At 46.0% G+C, this 20524-nt stretch overlaps 1 protein-coding gene across 1 annotated transcript in view; it reads left to right on the top strand.

Annotated features, from left to right (window-relative positions):
- Positions 1-20524, top strand: part of LOC115458911 (zinc finger protein 709-like) — a 99187-nt gene that overhangs the window by 63448 nt on the left and 15215 nt on the right. The window contains exon 4 of the mRNA XM_030188757.1: positions 18247-18360. Coding sequence (XP_030044617.1) covers positions 18247-18360 — 114 coding nt within the window. The remainder of the gene's footprint in view (positions 1-18246; positions 18361-20524) is intronic.

The following is a 20524-nucleotide window of genomic DNA, read 5'->3' as shown; positions in this document are numbered from 1 at the left end:
CGCGGGAGATGGTGGAGATGAAAACGGTAACGGAGTTCAAACATGCGTGGGATATGCATAGAGGAATCCTGTGCAGAAGGAATGAATCCTCAGAAGCTTAGCTGAAATTGGGTGGCGGAGCAGGAGGGGGGAAGACGGGGTGGTGGTTGGGAGGCGAGGATAGGGGAGGGCAGACTTATACGGTCTGTACCAGAGCCGGTGATGGGAGGCGGGACTGGTGGTTGGGAGGCGGGAAATACTGCTGGCCAGACTTATATGGTCTGTGCCCTGAAAAGGACACGTACAAATTCAAGGTAAGGTATACACATATGAGTTTGTCTTGGGCAGACTGGATGGACCATGCAGGTCTTTTTCTGCCGTCATCTACTATGTTACTATGTTACTATCAGTTATATTACAGGAAGCTCACCTGATTGGATCTAGATTATGTCATGGTTAGCACTGATTGGCTTCTGCTAATGAGTAGCTCTATCTTGAGAACATGTTCTCATCCTCAGCCCAGTTAACCACAAATTTAAGCAAGACCTTGCATCTGGCTTGAGGAGCCATCTGTATCCTGTTTACAAGGTTTTTTTGCACCCCAGCTCCTTCCTCATTTTGCTGCATGCTGTGTCCCAATAGCTCAGGAGCTTGTTGGAACTTCAGAGTTCAAATTATGGCTAAAGGCCTGTAAGTTTTTATACCATTTTGGAGCCTGAACCAAAGTCTCAGGCCTTGGCTGTCAAATAACAATACAACAGGATTATACTCCCCGAGAGCTGGAAATGGAACATTCTCGACCTTGTCACCTATATTTTTTACTGCAGGTTCCTAGTCGGAGGATACCTTCCTCTTTTAGAGAAAGTGTCTTGCTACGTTCCTTGAGGGAGGTTTGGAAGGACTTGAATAGATACTGGAGTGTAACGTCGGAAGTCTCTGATTTGATGCCCATTAAGGGTAATTTATTGTTTTCCCCGGGTATGGACAACCCTGTGTTTCGAAGATGGGGAGCCGGTGGTGGGAGGCGGGGCTGGTGGTTGGGAGGCGGGGATAGTGCTGGGCAGACTTATACGGTCTGTGCCAGAGCCGGTGGTGGGAGGCGGGACTGGTGGCGGGGATAGTGCTGGGCAGACTTATACAGTCTGTGCCAGAGCCGGTGGTGGGAGGTGGGGATAGTGCTGGGCAGACTTATACGGTCTGTGCCCTGAAGAGGACAGGTACAAATCAAAGTAGGGTATACACAAAAAGTAGCACATATGAGTTGATCTTGTTGGGCAGACTAGATGGACCGTGCAGGTCTTTTTCTGCCGTCATCTACTATGTTACTAGATTAGAACATGTTCTGACTGCGAATGTGTCGATGTTGAATCTTGGGGCCCTAGGGATGGGTATTGATTCTGATTCTGGTAATATCTTTGCGCATAACCAGTTAGCTCATTATATTCGTCAGGTAGACACGGCAAACGAGTAAGGGATTTCTTTGGTATGGTCATGGGAGACCGTCTTTTGGTCTCCAGATTATATAAGACGCTTATGAGAATAGCTCCTCGCAAGAATAAGGAGCTGGTGAGCTCTAGATTTAGGGAGGCTGGATCTTGTTTTAGATTTTGATCAGCTATTGGCCGAAGTGCTCACATTGTCGGTAAATGCGGATATTCGTGAATGCCAATTTCGTATTTTGCGTAGAGCATATGGAAAAAAAAACCCTACACCTGGTCCCTTGTAGTGCTTCTGGGGTTCTGGAGTGTGGGTCCGGTGGGGCCCCGTTTCCCCTTGGGGTGTTAAACCCAGGTGGCCAGGTCCCTCCCCATTCTCTACTCTCTGGAGTGGACAGCTTTGTGCCTCTGTTACCGTGTCTGGGTGGGAGCCTTGAGTGCCTTGCTCAGCCTTCAGCAGCGGGGCTCAAGGTTAAAAAAAACAGAGAGAGAGAGTAAACACCACCAGACTCAGTGCCGGTACGTTTTGGCTGTCCGGGAGAGCAGAGTGTTGATTCTGTGCTGGAGGGGAAGTTGTTTTTGCTTGGTTTGTAGGGCGGGTCACATCTTTCCTCCCTCCTGTTTTTACCACTGTGATGTGTGCTGCCAAGCTCCTTCGCTGCTGCTCGTGTGCGCACCAGGGGTTGAGGTGCCTGGATCACAGTGCCGGCTTTCTGATGATGAGCCAAAGTCATCCTCTGTGACTCCACCCGATTTGACTGTGGAGCACAGCGCAGCAAGAACGGCTGGAACAGAGGCTGCCCTGCCAGTGGGTTCACCAGCGGTGGCTCCGTTTTCGGCGGATCCCGTGCTACAGGCCCGCCTCAGTTGTTGCAGGAGTGGCCTAGTGGTTAGGGTGGTGGACTTTGGTCCTGGGGAACTGAGGAACTGAGTTCGATTCCCGGCACAGGCAGCTCCTTGTGACTCTGGGCAAGTCACTTAACCCTCCATTGCCCGCCACATTAAGCCTGCCATGAGTGGGAAAGCGCGGGGTACAAATGTAACAAAAAACAAAAAAAAGATATTTGGTCTGGGCCTCTTTTGGTCGGTGAATGCTCAGGAGGAATGGGGCTCCCTCCTGAGTTTGTCTGGACCTTATATCAGGCCTGGAAGACAGGTGAGAGAGGTGGTCCGGTGGTGGCCAAAAGACCTTGCCTGGATTGGGCTGAGGATCTGGACGGTTTCCCTCTCAGGCTCAGAGGAGGTTTTTAGTGAGCTCGAGGAGGAAGATTCTCTGGATTCTCAGAAGAAAGATGTCTTACTACCAGAGGAGAGCCTTTCTGTGGTTAGGGGGTTGAGGCGCATGGATCGCAGCACCGGCTTTGTGGTGAGCCGCAGTTGTCCTCGGCAACACCACCCCGATTTGACCACTGAGCACAGTGCAGCAGGAACAGCTTGAACGGAGGCTGACCTGCAGGCGGGTTAACCGATGGCGGCTCCATTTTCAGTGGAAACCTCCGCCATTTTGAATTCTTCCATCACTGCAGGGCCGCAGGGAGAGGGGGCGGGGGGGGGGGGGGACAAAATTCTCTGGGCCTGGGCCTCCATGGGGGTCCTGGCGCTGTAGTCCCACCCACCTGTGTCTTTGTTGTCGACCGTCTGCCACCGGGCCGGGCCCCCTGCATTGAAAGCACAGCGCCTCTTACTTCCTTGTGAAAGCGCCTGCAGGCAGCAGCAGATCACCTCCCTTTGGGCCTCCTTCCCTCCCTGTGTCCCGTCTTTGCGGAAGTTATGTCAGACGAGGGTGGGACCACAGGGAGGGAAGGAGCCCCGGAGGGAGGCGATCTGCTGCTGCGTGCAGCACTTTCACAAGGAGGTGAGAGGCGCTCTGATTTCAATGGAGGGGGCGGCCACCCTCGGGGGGGAGTTGCAGCTGCGGCGACCTCGGAAGGGGGGGGGGACAGCCTTGCCCCAGTCCCGGCCCAGTCTCTCGGAAGATATTCGGTCTGGTCCTTTTTTGGCTGATGAATGCTCAGGAGGGATGGAGGAGGAAGACTCCCTGGATTCTTAGTCTTTTCTTAAGCGTAGTTTTGATTTATTGGCTATAGTGCTGCAAGCATCCGTTTGTGCGTGGCTAGTGGCCCGCGCTTCCTTTCGCTGGGCAGATTCGGTCTTGGACAGGGCTGATTTAGTGCAGCAGTTGGTCAAGTTGGAGATGGGTTCTTCTTTCCTGACTGATGGCTTTTATGATTTGCTACGTGCATCAGCAAAGAATATGTCCCTCGTACTTGCGGCACAGAGGGCGCTTTGGCTACGGGGTTGTATTACCCTACCCCTACCCACCCAGGTACCCTCCCAACACAGGTTAGGCAATAATTTGGAGTCGTTATTCGATAAGAGGGCAGATCAAAGAGATAATGCAATCCCAACACGTTAAGCACCAAACTTCTTCCCCTAGGGGACAGAGAGGACAGAAAAGGGTCCCAGAGCTTCAAAAAACGGGTTTTACGATTGCGACATCCTCTCGCCTCCCTCAATTTAGAATTGCCCATTTAATGCCTAGTTCTTCCATTCTGAGGGAGTTGCATTGGACACCTGTAAAATATCGCACACTACTTAAACGTCTTCCTTCTAGAAACCTTCGTTCTTCTTAGCAGTGCTGTGGTATAAAACGTCCATGAGACAGTGTGTGTTTTCAGTATGATGTATACAACTGGAACAATTTACCCTTGAAGTTGTGGTGTGTGTAGCATTATTTGATGTTTTGAAAAAAGATAAAGGCTTGACTGCTTTCTTCTACTTTCCCATTTTATTTTGAATGATTTTCTATTATTTCTTTTTATGTGAACTATTACATATGTTTGTTGTAAACCATCTAGAATTATGTTGATAGGAGTATATTTAAAAAAAATAAAACGAAGATCACGTGACGCCATGCCGGAGAGAGGACGCATGTAAAGCGCTCTCCGACCTCGATCTTCGCCCCCGTTAAGATTCGGGCCATTTAAAACCCTAAAAAACGAATCTAAACAGCATCTAAAAAATGAATCTAAACAGCGCTGCGTATGCCTTGTAGCGCTATAGAAATGCTAAATAATAGTAGTAGTAGTAGTAGATTGAAGCCCTGGCAATCGTTTGCGGGAGCCGGGTATAGAAATGACAACAAAAACAAACGCCAAGGAACGCTTGCGACAGAAATTGGCGGATCCAAAGATGGCGGCCTCACCCAGCATGATCGGCTCCTCGGTCTCATCCACGTGGGTCGCCGAAATAAAGGCTGAAATGACCACGGTACTGGAAGAGCTTCTGGAAAGAAGACTGTCACCCATAGACTCTAAATTAGAGAAATTACAAACCCGCATGGAAGACTTGACGCAGGAATGTGTGGCGTTCCAGACCCGAACAAGTGAAGTGGAAGATCGGGTCACAGAAGTGGAAGTCGGACAGAAACAACTCCGGGAACAAATAGAAGCGATGGAACAAAAAATTGAGGACCTTGAAAACCGGTCCCGAAGAAACAATTTACGATTGATGGGGTTTCCCGAGGCCATCTGAGGCAGAGATCTGGTGGGGGTTTTAGAGCGCTGGCTCACTGCGAGAGTAAAATTTCCGGACACCCTAAGAGTGGAAAGAGCCCATCGACTAGGCGTACGTCGAGATCAAGCTACTAAACCACGAGTTATAATCTTGAAGGTGTTAAATTTCGCCCACAAGAAATGAAATAAAAGTGGGAGGGCGACCAAGGATTCCAAAGACTGAAAGGATATATAATAATAAAGATGTTTATTGAGGTATAAAGACTCGACACAACGTCGTGTTTCGGCCATTAGGCCTGCATCAGGAGACCTCCCTTTGTTGAGGATTTGCCTTCATCAAATAGTTCTCAAAAGCATTCGGCATTAAGACTCCTGATGCAGGCCTAACGGCCGAAACACGACGTTGTGTCGAGTCTTCATACCTCAATAAACATCTTTATTATTATATATCCTTTCAGTCTTTGGAATCCTTGGTCGTCCTCCCACTTTTATTTCATTTCTTGTTGTTGTCCGTGGGGCGTCTAGAGTTCTCCGCCTTCTGGCGGATATTTTTTTCTCTAAATTTCGCCCACAAACAGATGATCCTGCAAGCCGCGAGGAACGAGAACACCCTGCAGTACGAGCAGAAGAGGATTCTTTGCTTTCAAGACTACTCGGCGGGTGTAGCAGAGAAAAGACGTGCCTTTTCCTCAATCTGCTCCCAATTATTTAACTTGAAGGTCCGCTTCGCGCTATTATATCCAGCACGATTGAGAGTCACCTACAATGGGGTAACCCATTCCTATGAGTCGGTGGAGGAGGCGAAGGAATTCCTACAGCGGCTGGAGAAGGGAGAGGTGACCGGAACCAGCACTGCTTCCCCATCTTAAGCAGAAACTGATCAGCACATGCAAGTACTGTTTGGGGAAGTTAAATGTCAATTTAGATCTCCAAGTTTGAGGGACTAGGACGCTGCAAACTCTAGTTAGAAAGAGAAGACCTGGAGAAGAAGCAAGTGCAGCATCTCCAGACGTGAGAGAAGAATTGTTTAAGACGTGTTATTTTTCCTTCATCTGTTTGTAGTTGCTGGGGATAATAGAGGGAGATATAGTGGGGTTGGGTCTGGAGGAGTGAATGGCTGAAAGCAAATAAGGGGTCTTTCAAAACATACTAAACGAGTCTTGGTTAATGTAATGAGATGTCTTATAGGGGGTTCCCCATTTTTTCTTTTTCTTTCATCTTTCTTTTCCTATTTTAATGATGGTAAATATAAAGAACTGTTATACAGGGTTATGATGTTAATGTTCTGACTAATGCAGGGGGGGGAGGACTAGAGGCATCAAAAGTGATTGGTTCCCTATTGAGGGACACAAGTTTGGGGGAATGGGATATGAGATGGGAAGAGGGAGGGAACAGTCAAATGGGGGGGAAAGGAGGGTGAGGAGGGAATTAGAGGGGGGTAGACGGTCAACCAATGTACTGGGAAAAGGAGGGGATCGGGAGGAAGTGACGTCATCGGAGAACATGGCCGCTTAAGTGCCGTGCTCCTGACTGCCCACCGCAATAATTAGCGCCCTCGAACGTGAAAGCCCAACGTGCAACCGGAGAAAAACAGCGGCAGAACTAGAGGAGGGGAGATATCCCGTCAGGGCCATGCAGAAGCGGGCGGACGCCGTCGATCTTTCACAGTTCGCATTCGCGAGCGAAGGGTCCAAAAAAAATATGGCGCCTCAAACGCTAGAGGAGACAGCGGACCAAATGGCAGCGGAGATCCCGTTTTCGGGGGATCTGTTTGCAACGCAAGGCCGCGGAGACTCGGAGTGCGCCGGACTACCAGAACTCTGTGGCTGGATTCAAGAGATTCGCGCCGATTTGAAAGCGATGCGCTCAGAGCTGGCTACTCTTGGAAACGATCTAAGAGGAGAGATAAAGGAGCTGGGCCACAGAGTTGAGGAAGTGGCGAACAGCCTGGATGACCATGCGGAGACTCTGGGCTCTTTGGAGAGACAAATAGCCGATGGACGGCTAGGGCAACAAACAATCAATGATAAACTGGAGGACCTGGAAAACAGGAGTAGACGCCATAACCTCCGATTTCGTGGAATACCTGAGACCCCGACTTACCAAAATAGTGAAGAGGTGGTACAAAAGATTGTAAGTGCTATACTAGCGGACTCAGCTGACCCGATCCCACCAGAAAATGTAAACCTGGAACGGGCCCACCGGGCACTGGGAGCCAATAGACTAAATCTCGCTAAGGACATAATTGCATGTTTCCAGGACTTCAAATTAAAAGAGCGAGTACTAGCTGCGGCTCGAAAAACAACAGATTTCCAATGGGACTCGTACCCTATAGAAATTTATCAGGACTTGGCCGCGATCACATTAAAGCGTAGAGCAGACCTCAAGCCACTTACTACCAAACTGAGAGACTTGGGGATTCGCTACCGCTGGAGATACCCGTTTGCGATAGCATTCTACAAAGATGGACAACAGTATCAAATAAAATCACTAGCAGAGGCCCATGACATTCTTCAGGGAGATCAGCAGGCGGATCCGCCGTCCACGCCAGCTGCCTCACGGCCAGTCCAAGGTCAGCGAACCCACCCGAAATGGCAGAGAGTAGGCCAGAGGCGTCTGCAACGCCAGAAGTCAGCGGGACGCCTCACCTGAGAGATTTCCGGATTGCGGGAGGCTGGATGAAGTATGGCCGGCTGAAGGCTAACGGTACACTCGAGGAGGCGAGTGGAATTGGCTGTCTGTTTAACTGTGGACATTTGGTTGAAAAGTTAATTTGGGTTGAAGATATTATGCCCGGGTTGCTCAGAGGGCTATTAGATAAGAGTTAATGTTTGGCTGAGATTGAAGGTGGAAGAGGGCAAGAGGGTCACTTCCCCCCTTGTAAGTTCCGACCTAATTGTGGGATCGGATGTTAAAGTTATAGGGTAGGGTTGAGGGGAGGGGGGAGGAGGGTGGGGAAGCTGAAATTGTTTGGGGTAATATGCTATTGGAGGGAGGAGGGTGGGGAAGAGAGGGAAAAGGGACTATCATCTTGGTACACGATAAGGTTCTCAGTGAATTAGATATCACATTACTATACTGCCATGTTTAAATATGTTACCATAAATGTACGGGGTTTAAATTCCCCGCAAAAGCGTAAGCAGATGTTCAGAGAAATGCTGCGCCAAAAGGCAGATGTGGTGTTTCTACAAGAGACCCATCTCAAAAGGCAGCATGAACACCTAGTAAAGCATAAACATTATCCCAACATAATCTGTGCATCCAGTATAGAAGATAAAAAAAAAAAAGGGGTTTTGATTGCGCTCTCGAGTTCTCACCCGTGGATAATACATAAAACAGTTAAAGATAAAGCGGGCAGATATCTACTGCTGATAGTCTCTAGAGGTAATGTGTATTACACTCTATTGTGCGTCTATGCACCCAATGAGGGCCAAAAGGTGTTCCTGGCAGAACTGGAGCGGGTCCTACGGGATCATGTCAAAGGCAATTTGATTGTGGGAGGAGATTTTAATTTGACAACTAACCCACAATTAGATAATTCGGGTGGTGCAGAAAGCTATGCCAAAGGAGAGCGTATGGCCTTTAGGGCATGGATGGCAAGATGGGGACTCATGGACCTATGGCGAGACACTCATGGGTTAGAAAAAGACTATACTCATTATGCACCCACACATAACACATACTCGAGAATTGATTATTGGTTGGGTGATGTGACCATGAGATCCAAAATAGATAAGGTGGAGATAGAATCATGTACCTGGTCAGACCACTCTATGGTAGTATTAACAATGCTATCAGATACTCAGAAGAAAAGGCGAAAGCCCTGGAGATTAAATGAGGCGTTGTTATTAGACCCACAAAATATACCTATAATAGAAAACTATATTATGGAATATATAAAGTATAATGACACGGGAGAGGTGCACCCAGCCCACGTGTGGGAGGGCATGAAAGCGGTCCTGAGAGGTCAATTAATAGCTTTACAGTCCCATACCACCAAAAAAAAGATAGAGCAAGAGGCTGACCTGCGAAAAAAGATAGAACTCAGTGAGAGAGCACATAAAAGGGATCAGACAGATACAAAAATGTTGCAGGAATTACAACAATATAGGGCCCAGCTTAATGAATTGCAATTATTAGATATAGCGCATCAGATGCAACAAGCCCAGCAAGAACATTTCGAATTTGGGAACAGAGCTAGTAGACTGTTGGCCAACAAATTAAAAAAGCAAGCTCAGAGGAATTATATATCGAGTATATATGACGACACGGGTAAACTGTTAACTCAAGCAGAGGAGATACAAACAATATTCTGGGACTATTATGACCAAATATATAAATCAGAGCAGGAAACTGCCCAGGGAGATATAGAGAAATATCTACAGGAGGTCAGGCTCCCAAGACTATCTGAGGAAGCGCTTGAAACCCTGTCAAATCCCATGACATTAGAAGAAATTGAGACAGTGATCAGGAAAATGCCTACGAATAAAGCCCCAGGACCGGATGGCTTTCCCGCACGTTTCTATAAAATGTTTGCCAAATGGTTGGGCCCCTTGTTGCTGAAGGTAATAACATCTTTTGATGAGGCAGGGGAGTTACCATATTCCTGGAGACTGGCTGAAGTAGTCTTAATACAGAAACCGGGAAAAGACCCCCTGAGCTGTGGCTCGTATAGGCCCATATCGCTATTAAATATTGATTATAAAATCTTCACTAAAATCCTTGCAAATAGGTTGCAGAAAATGTTACCACATATTATACATGATGATCAAGCGGGATTTATTGAGGGCAGACAGACGTTTGATAATATCAGATGCCTCTTGCATATCATCCAGCAGGCGTCTGATGAGGCAGACTCAGTAATTTTGTTCTCGGTTGACGCGGAAAAGGCCTTTGACCGAGTGGAATGGTCCTTTTTATTTGCAGTCTTAGAACAGATAGGAATGGGAGGGAGGTTTCTAAAGTGGTTACAATTATTATACACAAGCCCTATGGCAATGCTAAAAATAAATGGTTCTCACACGAAATTGCTGAACCTGGGAAGAGGGACGAGACAGGGTTGTGCAGTTTCTCCTCTGCTTTTTGCACTCTCAATTGAACCCTTAGCTAAGAAGATCAGGGAGCACGGGAATATACGGGGAGTAATTAGAGGGAAGCGAGAGCATAAGATTATGCTCTTCGCTGATGATGTGCTGATGACATTGGCTCACCCTGCACAATCGCTTGGGCAGGTGATGGAGGAGTTGCAACAATATGGGAAGATGTCGGGATTTAAAATAAATGTAAATAAATCAGAGATACTTAATCTTACCATGCCCCAGGATGAGGCCCAGAGGTTGAAAGCATTATATCCAATTCAATGGGCAACCAAAACAATCAGATATCTAGGCATAATGGTCACATCTAGGATTGAGAACATAGTCCAGGAAAATTTCCCAAAGAAACTGAGGGAGTTGTTCGAGGAGCTGGACAGATGGGAAGGCCTAACAATAACATGGCTGGGTAGAATTCAGGCCGTAAAGATGATGCTCTTACCTAAATTGCTGTACTTGTTTCTGGCACTCCCATTGCCGATTCCCCGAGCTTTCTTTCAACAATTAAATAAGAAAATGTTTGCATATATTTGGAGAAAGAGACCACCAAGGGTACGAAGGAGTATGATGTTTCAAACTCCAGCAAAGGGTGGAATGGGAGTCCCTAATTTTTATCTGTATTACCAGGCAGCACAACTTAGGATTCTAGCGGGGTGGGATTCAAGGAACAGCAAGAAGTGGCTACATTGGGAAAGAGCGTGGCTGGGGACCCGATACCTGAGGGACATACTATGGGGCCCGGGAAGGGAGATCTTAGCAGCAGCAGGGAAAGTTCCGATGGGTCTCAAACACTTACTAAATACATGGCTCCAAGTCAGGAGAAAGGTGTTTCCAGATAGAAAGTACTTTCTACAGATGGCTATACGAGGTGCACCGGGCTTCCCCCTTGGAGAAGAAGAGAGAACGTACTCAATATGGGCCAAGAAAGGGCTTGATAGACTAGGACAGCTATGGAGTAATGGAGAAATAAAATCCTTTGAAGATCTGCAGGAAGAGTTTGATCTAGAGGAAAGAGACCTGGTATTTTATGTCTGCTTAAGGAGTTACATTTTGAAACGAGCCAGGGATGAACTAGAACTGACTGAGACAGGGTTGGAGCAAGCGATGAGAGGGGGGGATGGAAAGGTAGCATAACATGCCTGTATAGAGCATTACTCCTCCTCTCGTCGCCCCAAGGCTTTTATACGAGGCGATGGGAGGAAGATCTCCAGACACAGTATTCGGAGGAATGGTGGGCGGCTGGGTATAGACATCTGTTGAAACTGACCGTGGCCCAGTCATTGGCAGAAAACGGATATAAAATTCTGTATAGATGGTATTATACGCCGATGCGATTACATAAAATTTATCCACAGATTACAACAGACTGTTGGAGAGAATGTGGGGGACGAGGGACATTTTGGCACATCTGGTGGGATTGTCCCCGGGTTCAGGGGTTTTGGACCGAGATTCTAGACATGATATTTGACATGTTAAAGATAAAATACCCAGCTCAAGCCCAATATTGCTTACTGAATGCACGTCCAGGGAAGAGCCCTATACATTGCCATAAGTTGGTTATCCATCTCCTTGGAGCAGCTAAAATAGCGCTAGCTCAAGCCTGGAGACAGAAGGAAGTCCCCAGAATGCAGATAATAAAAGGTAGACTGCACCATCTCTATCAAATGTCAAAGTTGACAGCTATCCGTAAAGGGCAAATACAACAATTCCAAAAAATATGGCATGTGTATGAACAATGGAAAGGAATTTAATGAGGCTATGTTATGTACCGATGATGGGTGGGGGGGAGGGGGGATAAGGGAAGTTTGGGGATCAAAAATATCTGATGTAATTGGAGGCTGGGAATATTTATGTCATGTTTAGGTAATGACTATCACGTTCTATTGAAGAGCGTCTATTTTGTGTATTAAGGAAAAAGAAAATTGATGTTACTATACCAAATGGTGTATACTGTTGGCTAAGATGTATTGGAGCTACAGAATTTGGTTGTCATTTGTGATATGCAATTATTCATTAATAAAAAAATTGTTAAAAAAAAAAAAAAAAAAGGAAAAGGAGGGGATCGAGGGCAAGAGCTGAATAATGAACGATGGCAGGAATGGGGGGGGGGGGGGGGCATAGGCTGGGATGCCCTTCTGGGAGGAAAAATTGGTTTTGTAGAGAGGCAGACACGATACAATTCATCTACGGATGACGGCAGAAAAAGACCTGCATGGTCCATCCAGTCTGCCCAAGACAAACTCATATGTGTATACCTTACCTTGAATTTGTACCTGTCCTTTTCAGGGCACAGACCATACAAGTCTGCCCAGCAGTATTTCCCACCTCCCAACCACCAGTCCCGCCTCCCATCATCGGCTCTGGTACAGACCGTATAAGTCTGCCCTCCCCTATCTTAACCTCCCAACCACCAACCCCTCTTCCCCTCACCTGCTCCGCCACCCAATTTCAGCTAAACTTCTGAGGATCCATTCCTTATGCACAGGTTTCCTTTATGCATATCCCACGCATGTTTGAACTCCGTTACCGTTTTCATCTCAACCACCTCCCGCGGGAGGGCATTCCAAGCATCCACCACCCTCTCCGTGCAAAAATACTTCCTGACATCTTTCCTGAGTCTGCCCCCCTTCAATCACATTTCATGTCCTCTCGTTCTACCGCCTTCCCATCTCCGGAAAAGATTCGTTTGCGGATTAATACCTTTCACATATTTGAACGTCTGTATCATATCACCCCTGTTCCTCCTTTCCTCCAGGGTATACATGTTCAGGTCAGCAAGTCTCACATTCCAGATGTGTCACCTGGAATGTGGGAGGCATCAGCTCACCGATTAAAAGAACAAAAATATTGCATCACTTGCAGAGACATAAAATAGACATCGCTTTGCTGCAAGAAACGCACCTTAGCCAAGAAGAACACACTAAGTTAAAGACGTGGTGGGTGGAGGAATGTATTTCGGCAGGAGCACAGGGGAAGAAAGGAGGGGTGGCGGTGTTAATTAGAAAAGGGGTGGCAGCGGCAGTCCGACTTCTTAAAGGAGATCCAAGGGGCAGATATGTGTTGCTGGAGGTGGAGATGGCGGGTCAAACGATCCTAATTTGTAACTTGTATGCACCCAACCAATATGATAAGCAATTTTACAATCAAGTAATAGCCCACCTTCTCCAGCACTCCAAGACTTACACACTAGTAGGAGGAGATTTTAACACGGTGTGGGATCCCTCAATAGACAGCTCTAAGGGGCAGAGAAGTGATAACACGGCGTCCAATAAGGGCCTGAAGCGACTGGGACAGATGTTGGACCTAGTAGATATATGGAGAGTCCTACATCCTGGTGAGCAGGATTATACCCACCATGCACGGGCGCATACATCTCAAGCTAGAATAGACTACATACTCACATCAGAAGCCATGTTTGGAGGGATAAAAGAAGTAAATATAGGGCCTTACACGATATCAGACCATGCATGGGTATATATAGAGTGGAACATGGGAGATACGGGATCTAAGGATGGCTCTTGGCAGTTTCCACTAGAGTTGTTTAACGATGGGACATTCAGAGAGAAATTAAAGGAACGATGGGAAGATTATATGACCCTGAACACACAACATATAGGAGACCCGGTTTTGTTTTGGGATGCAGCAAAGGCAGTACTCCGTGGTGAAATAATTAGTTATTATCACCATGTGAAGAAAGCCTGAAACAGGGAAATTTTGCGTTTGAGCGCATTAGTTTGTCAAGCCCGGAAAGCATACGGACAGAGACAAACTGACGCCCACCGCAGCAAACTCTTAGAAACACAGACAGCACTCAACGTGCTACTACATCAGCGGGCATCTAAATCCCAGTTGTACTATAAGTATCAGTTACATAGATTCGGCAATAAGGCAGGGCGCCTGATGGCTAGACTGGCTAACCCACGGGGCAGTAAAAGGCAAATACTCCAAATACGGGGAGAAAAGGGAAAGATAGAGAGTAAGACGGAGCAAATCTGCCAAACTTTCGCCGCATTTTATGGTAAACTCTACGCGAAGCCAGAAGACCAAGGACTACCAGAGTCTATATATTTAGATAATTTAAGCTTGCCATCCCTCAGTCAACAGGACAGAGACAAACTGAACAAGCCGGTTGAGGTGGAGGAAGTGTTGCTGGGGATAGCACAAGGGAAACGGCAAAAAGCACCAGGCCCGGATGGGCTACGAATAGAATTCTATAAAATATTAGGAGACAGCATTGCCCCGACCTTGACCAATTATTTTAATAGAATGATAGATATGGAGCAATCAGCGGATGGTCTGGCTCTGGCGCAAATAGTGGTGCTACCAAAACCGGGGAGAGACCTACTAAATCCGGAGTCATACCGTCCGATTTCCCTTCTAAATGTGGATTTTAAACTGTTGGCAAAAATAATGGCAAACCGTATGAAAAGAGTGCTGCCAAAGTTAATACATGAGGCACAAGTGGGCTTCGTAGAAGGCAGAGTAATAGCTAAAAACCTCAGGAAAATCATAGCCGCCTTGGAAATGCGGAGGCGCAGGAACGCCCAGTCTTTACTTATTAGTTTTGATGCCGAAAAGGCTTTTGATAGAGTACACTGGGCGTTCCTGTTCGTGATGCTGGAAAAATATGGGTTTAGCGGCCGGTTTTTGGCGGCAGTACGGACCCTGTATCATAGGCCGAAGGCAAAAATAAGAGTCAATGGGTGGAATCGGAGGAGTTCTTGATACAACGGGGAACTCGACAGGGGTGCCCCGTGTCCCCGATGCTGTTTGTCTTGACTCTTGACCCGTTGATACGAGAGATAATAGACAATCCGTTGGTAAAGGGGATGCAAATGGGACGTTCAGTATTCAAAATAGCGGCCTTTGCGGATGACCTCCTAGTTATGATTACGGAACCACGGGCATCCCTCTCGGCGTTAATGGAAATCCTGAAGGAATATGGAGACTATGCAGGCCTTAAGTTGAATCTGGCAAAATCGGAAGCACTGGCTTCGTCACTAATAGTCAGACAGCTATGGAATCAGGATTTTCCCTTGGGATGGGCAGACAAATCATTTAAATATTTAGGAATCAGATTGACCATGGAATTAGAGAATTTATATGAGATTAATATAAACACCATGGTGGATGAGACTAAACGCCAGTTAGAGAAATGGGAAGGTCTCCCATTGACGCTGAGAGGCAGGATAAATCTAATTAGAATGGTAATACTCCCGAGATGGTTATATCTCATGCAGACGCTCCCCCTGCGTGTACTGAAGAGAGATTTGACTAAAGTCATGAGAGCATTTAGTAGGTTTTGCTGGGCACAAAAGAAACCTAAAATGCAAACTCCGTTATTATTGGGAGGATGGGGTCATAGAGGACTAGGATTGCCAAATCTAGCCGGATATAATCAGGCATGCCTATTAAGGCATATAGGAGACTGGGTTGGCCAGACTAATTTATTTACACCGCTAGCTATAGAAGAAGAATATTTCGCCCCCTATGACATGGAGGGGCATAATTGAACGAAAACGTCTATCTCCATGGGCGGTTATCTCCGAGAACGGTTCCGTGAAGGGGCGGACCGAACCGTATTTTCGAAAAAGACGTCCATGTTTTATTCGACAATTTGTGAGTTGGGCGTTTTTGTTTTTCAGCGATAATGGAAAATGAAAGCGCCCAGCTCAAAAACTAATAAATCCAAGGCATTTGTTCGTGGGAGGGGCCAGGAGTCATAGTGCACTGGAGAGGGGGCTATTTCCTGGCCCGACGTCACTAGACCACCAGAGAACATCGCGTGACGTGAGTAGGGGAGGGCGATCCCGAACTCGGACAAGACGCACCGGAGCACCTAGGTTTTAGAGGAGAGAAAGTAGGAAAAAAAAAATTTTTCCTCTTTCCCTCCTCTAAAACCTAGGTGCGTCTTATGGTCCGGTGCGTCTTATAGTTCGAAAAATACGGTATATAATACAAAAATGGGAAAAGGAATCGGGAGCCACCCTAGCGGGATGGGACATTGGGGCAACATTGGCACATATCCCAGCCCTCACTATAGATGAGAGACTTAGAGAATGTGGATTCAGAGTGGTGGTGAGGGCCTACATGTCTGGACGCCAACGGGGACACATAGGCGGCACAAGGGAGGAGAAATGTGTTAAATGTGAGGAGTAGCCTAGTGGTTAGGGTGGTGGACTTTGGTCCTGGGGAACTGAGGAACTGAGTTGGATTCCCACTTCAGGCACAGGCAGCTCCTTGTGACTCTGGGCAAGTCACTTAACCCTCCATTGCCCCATGTAAGCCGCATTGAGCCTGCCATGAGTGGGAAAGCGCGGGGTACAAATGTAACAAAAAACAAAACATACCCCACACTCTATATCATGCCTTTTGGGGATGTCCAAGAGTAAAAGCTTTTTGGGGAGAGATCCAGAGATTTATGTCTTTTATAGTAAAGAAACCCGTGGATGGAACCTGGGATCATTACGTGCTAGATACACAAACAGCATTCCAAACACAGGCTGGGGGGGATAGAATATGGTGTCGCAAAGTATGTTTGGTGGCTAGAAAAAATATTTTACAAAATTGGATCTCATCAGACCCGCCGGCTTACTGGCATTGGAGAAACCAAGTGCACGAGTTGGCCACTTGGGAAGCCAGGGAAGCAAAGGGATCTCCGAAACGGAAAAAGAATTTTGTAAGGATCTGGGATCATTACATACAGGAACTAAGCCCGCAAGGACGAAGTCTGCTTCTTAATTTGCTGTAACCCTGATATGGGGAGTGATACTCCCTACAAAACCACCCCCCAGTTAAGGTTGACACGCAGGGAAGGGGAGGGAAGTACCCCTGGGCTATCAGAGCCCAAGCCCAGAGGGGGTAAGGGGGTATAGGAGGTACTAAATGGGTACTGAGTCTATAGATTATTCGGATGTATGATTACCAAAGGATTGGGAGGTGGGGTAGGAGGGGGAAGCTGAGGGGAAAGGGGGGGGGGTGGAAATTAAAAGTTTGAAGTTACTGTTCAGAATTGTATTGGCTTATATAACATAATTCGTTGATGATTTAGTCCAGAGAAATGTACTGTGTGATTAATATGCTAAATGCTAATAAAAACTGCTAATGCTAATAAAAATAAAATGAAATGAGAAAATAATGAAACTCTGACATAGGGTGTCCTGTTTGCTGTTCTAGGCATTGGTCACTTTCAAGGATGTTGCTGCTTATTTCTTGGAAGTGGACTGGGACCTTCTGGGAGAATGGCAGAAGGAGCTGTACAAGAAGGTCATCAAGGAGATTCATTACATCCTCATCTCACGAGGTAAATATGTTTCTCTATCATCTACCACACAAGCACATTATGGAATCAGTGGTATAAAAATCACAGGAACTAGATACCATGAGCACCTGAAATTTAGATCCTGGCTTCTGATACCATCCCATATGCAATAGGAGCCTGTGAAAGACTCCACTTCTACAGGATCTGCAAAAGATGCTGCTCTCTGTTGTAAGATAAAATGTACAACTGAAACTAGAGGCTTCACACAGCACCAGCAGGAGTTTCTCTCCCATTCCTATACAAAATATTTTGGCACAGAAGACCAGAGAGAGATTTCCTCTGAGACTTCTACATAAGGTCATGACATAACAGCTGCACACGTCAACTATACTGTACAACGTATAACCTCTCCAAATGGTAACCAGAAGACTGGCAGCTGCAATGCCTCCACCTAGGAGGGAAACGAAGAGAAATCTCTATACCAGAAAACCTCTATGATATAATCTTAATCAAGTGTCGGACCACTGCTGCCTCTTCTCTCCAAGCTTTGTCAGTCAAATACACACGTCTCAAGATATCTGTACACAGACCTCCATGCACAAATCACGCACTTCTCCATCAAAACATGAAGCAGAGGGAACCTCCCGAGGGATTCTACAATTACAATTTAAATGTAATTTTCCTACTTCTTATCAACAGGTTATTTAATTCTTAATCCTGATGTTATATTCAAGATTAAAAAGGAAGATGAGAAATATTTCACTCAACAATTTGAGAGGGAGGGAAAAGAAAATCCAAATGACCTCAACAGTAAGTAAATGTTTTGGATTTAATGGGCTTTGCATTTTATATCACAGGAGATGGGTCAATAACATCAAACATTTGGCCACTTAAAATCAGTTTCCTAATTTAGTATTATCAGATACCTCGTGAATCCTTGTGAATGTGTTTTCTCATCACAGACCTTCCAATTGTAACATCTGTGTTCTCCCTGAGTATTAAGCAAGAGGAAGATCTCCCCTTCATGGAACATCCTGAATCAAAGATGTCTGAACATACCCTGACTTCTATAACAGGTAAGTATAGAATTCCTCCTGCACATCTTTACTAAAGTCAGTTGGAATCATTCAGGAATTCAGCGCTGGTGAGATAAAAGGTTGTCATCTCCTCTTCTCCTCCCTCTGTCTGTTTCCCTACTTTGGACAGATTAAACTGTCTGTGGAGATGGAGGAGGCACGGATAGAGATGGGTATCCCAGCGGTGGGATCTGGTCTGCAAAACCCTTTATCCTAGAGTGTCTTGGGGTTGTGAAATCTGTACTGTTGAAAGGGCTTCTGGAGGTGGAGAGTCTTTTGCACTGTTGTGGAGGGACATGACTGATGAACATGGTTCAGTTTGACTTAGTCATGGACATTTTGTGTTGCTGATAGGTTAATACAAATCACAGTATATAATGCAGTTTATCGTAATGATGCCATTCCCAATTCCAAAATGGCGGCCGCAACCTCATGCAGGCTGCCACGGGAAATTACGACTGCCATTTCTAACTTTGTTTATTAATTTTCTAGCAAAATAACTGACAGCATCTCTTAACAGAAAAAATTAAGAACAAGTATTTTGTTACATAACAAACTGCCACCCCACAATAATGAAAAACTAAAAGTAGACCCTCCACATCCCTTATCTCTCCCCTTCCCTTCACTCCCCTCCCCAAAACTCAGATTGTCCTTCCAACTGGAGGAATTGCCCCACATTTCTTGATATTTGCATTTATTAGATTTTAAGGTAGTCAATCTATATCGTTTGCATATAATATACAGCCTGTTTTTGCATGGTCCGTGTATGCCAATGTGAGGCAATCAGCAGTCGAGCTGCTGTAAAAACCAGTAGCATTAATGTATCCATAGCTCCCGTTATCCCTTCCACTCTCCCACTTAGTAGGGCATTTTCTATAGTACACTCTATATGAGTCTCGAGTAACTGTTGCCCATATGCAGATACCTCCTTCCATAATTTCTGGAGCTTAGGACATTCCCTCCAGATGTGAGTATATATTCCCCTCCGGCTACACCCTCTCCAACATAAACCATCCCCTTTCCTCATAATGGCTTGCAGTCTACATGGAGAGTAATGCCATCTCACCAGTACCTTAAGACCGTTCTCAATAATGTGAGGTGCATGTGACAGTTTATGAGATGGCATTGAGACATTTTCTCATTCCTCTCCCATGCCCCCCTGTAGGTAGCCTTCCATTTATCTAAGGTGTTGAGGAGCCCATAAACAAAAGATATATAACCTCTACCAACTTGTCCACCCACTAAAGTTTCAAAAGCTGACTTAAGGCCTCCACCCCCTGCTATTTGTTGTTCTACCTGAATGAAACATTTATCTTGAAGATAAGGGAATAACATCTCTAGCTGCTAGTTGATAGTGAACTTGTAACGTTCCAAAATGTAGAATTTGGTTAACTCCTATAAATTGACCAAAATAGAGAAGACCATGTCTTTCCCATCTTTGAAACAAGCTATTGCCTAGCTCGGGTATAAACTTATCCGTATGTCCCATGTCTTATTCTTCAATAAATGGGGATGTGTCTTGAGGCATAGGTTCATAGTGGTCCTCGTAAAGGGGTTTTGGACCTCTTGAATGTGTTTGAGCATGCTAGCTGCCCAGTAGAGAATCTTCAACTAAAACATACTAGCCTCTTATTCTGCTAGCACCCATTGTTTGGGTTGGGTTGGGGGTATCTGCTACTCTAACACTGCCTTAGGTTGTGCATCTTGGTAGTATTTTTCCAGATTGGGTATACCCATCCCCCCATTCCCTTAGACTGGAATACAGGCTCCCAGGCTACTCTGGATCTCTTCCTTCCCTATATAAAGCAAAATATCTTTCTATGAGGTAGTTCAACAAGAAGAACTTGGAATAAATATAAAAATTTAAGGAGAACCATCATTCTCACTGCCCCCATCCTTCCTCTCTTGAACAGTATTAATTAATCCCACCTCTCTAAATCTCGATACCAACTACAGAGTGTCTCCCAGTCTGCCCCAAGTTTGATACAGAGATACTAAACCCATTGAAAGGGCAAACATTTCCTAAGATTTGTCTCCTCCCCTTTTGGAAGGGATGTATTCAAAATCTCTGTCTTAGTGGGGTTAGCTCTGAATCCCAACAAGCTTCCATATTCTGCCATTTGCTCCTGTAAAGCCATTTGGGCTTTTTCTGTACCTTGAGTCA

Source organism: Microcaecilia unicolor, unplaced genomic scaffold, assembly GCF_901765095.1.
Source record: "Microcaecilia unicolor unplaced genomic scaffold, aMicUni1.1, whole genome shotgun sequence".
Classification (NCBI taxonomy): Eukaryota; Metazoa; Chordata; class Amphibia; order Gymnophiona; family Siphonopidae; genus Microcaecilia; species Microcaecilia unicolor.
The sequence above is the reverse complement of the archived record's forward strand: the minus strand, read 5'-3'. Positions and strand labels throughout refer to the sequence as shown.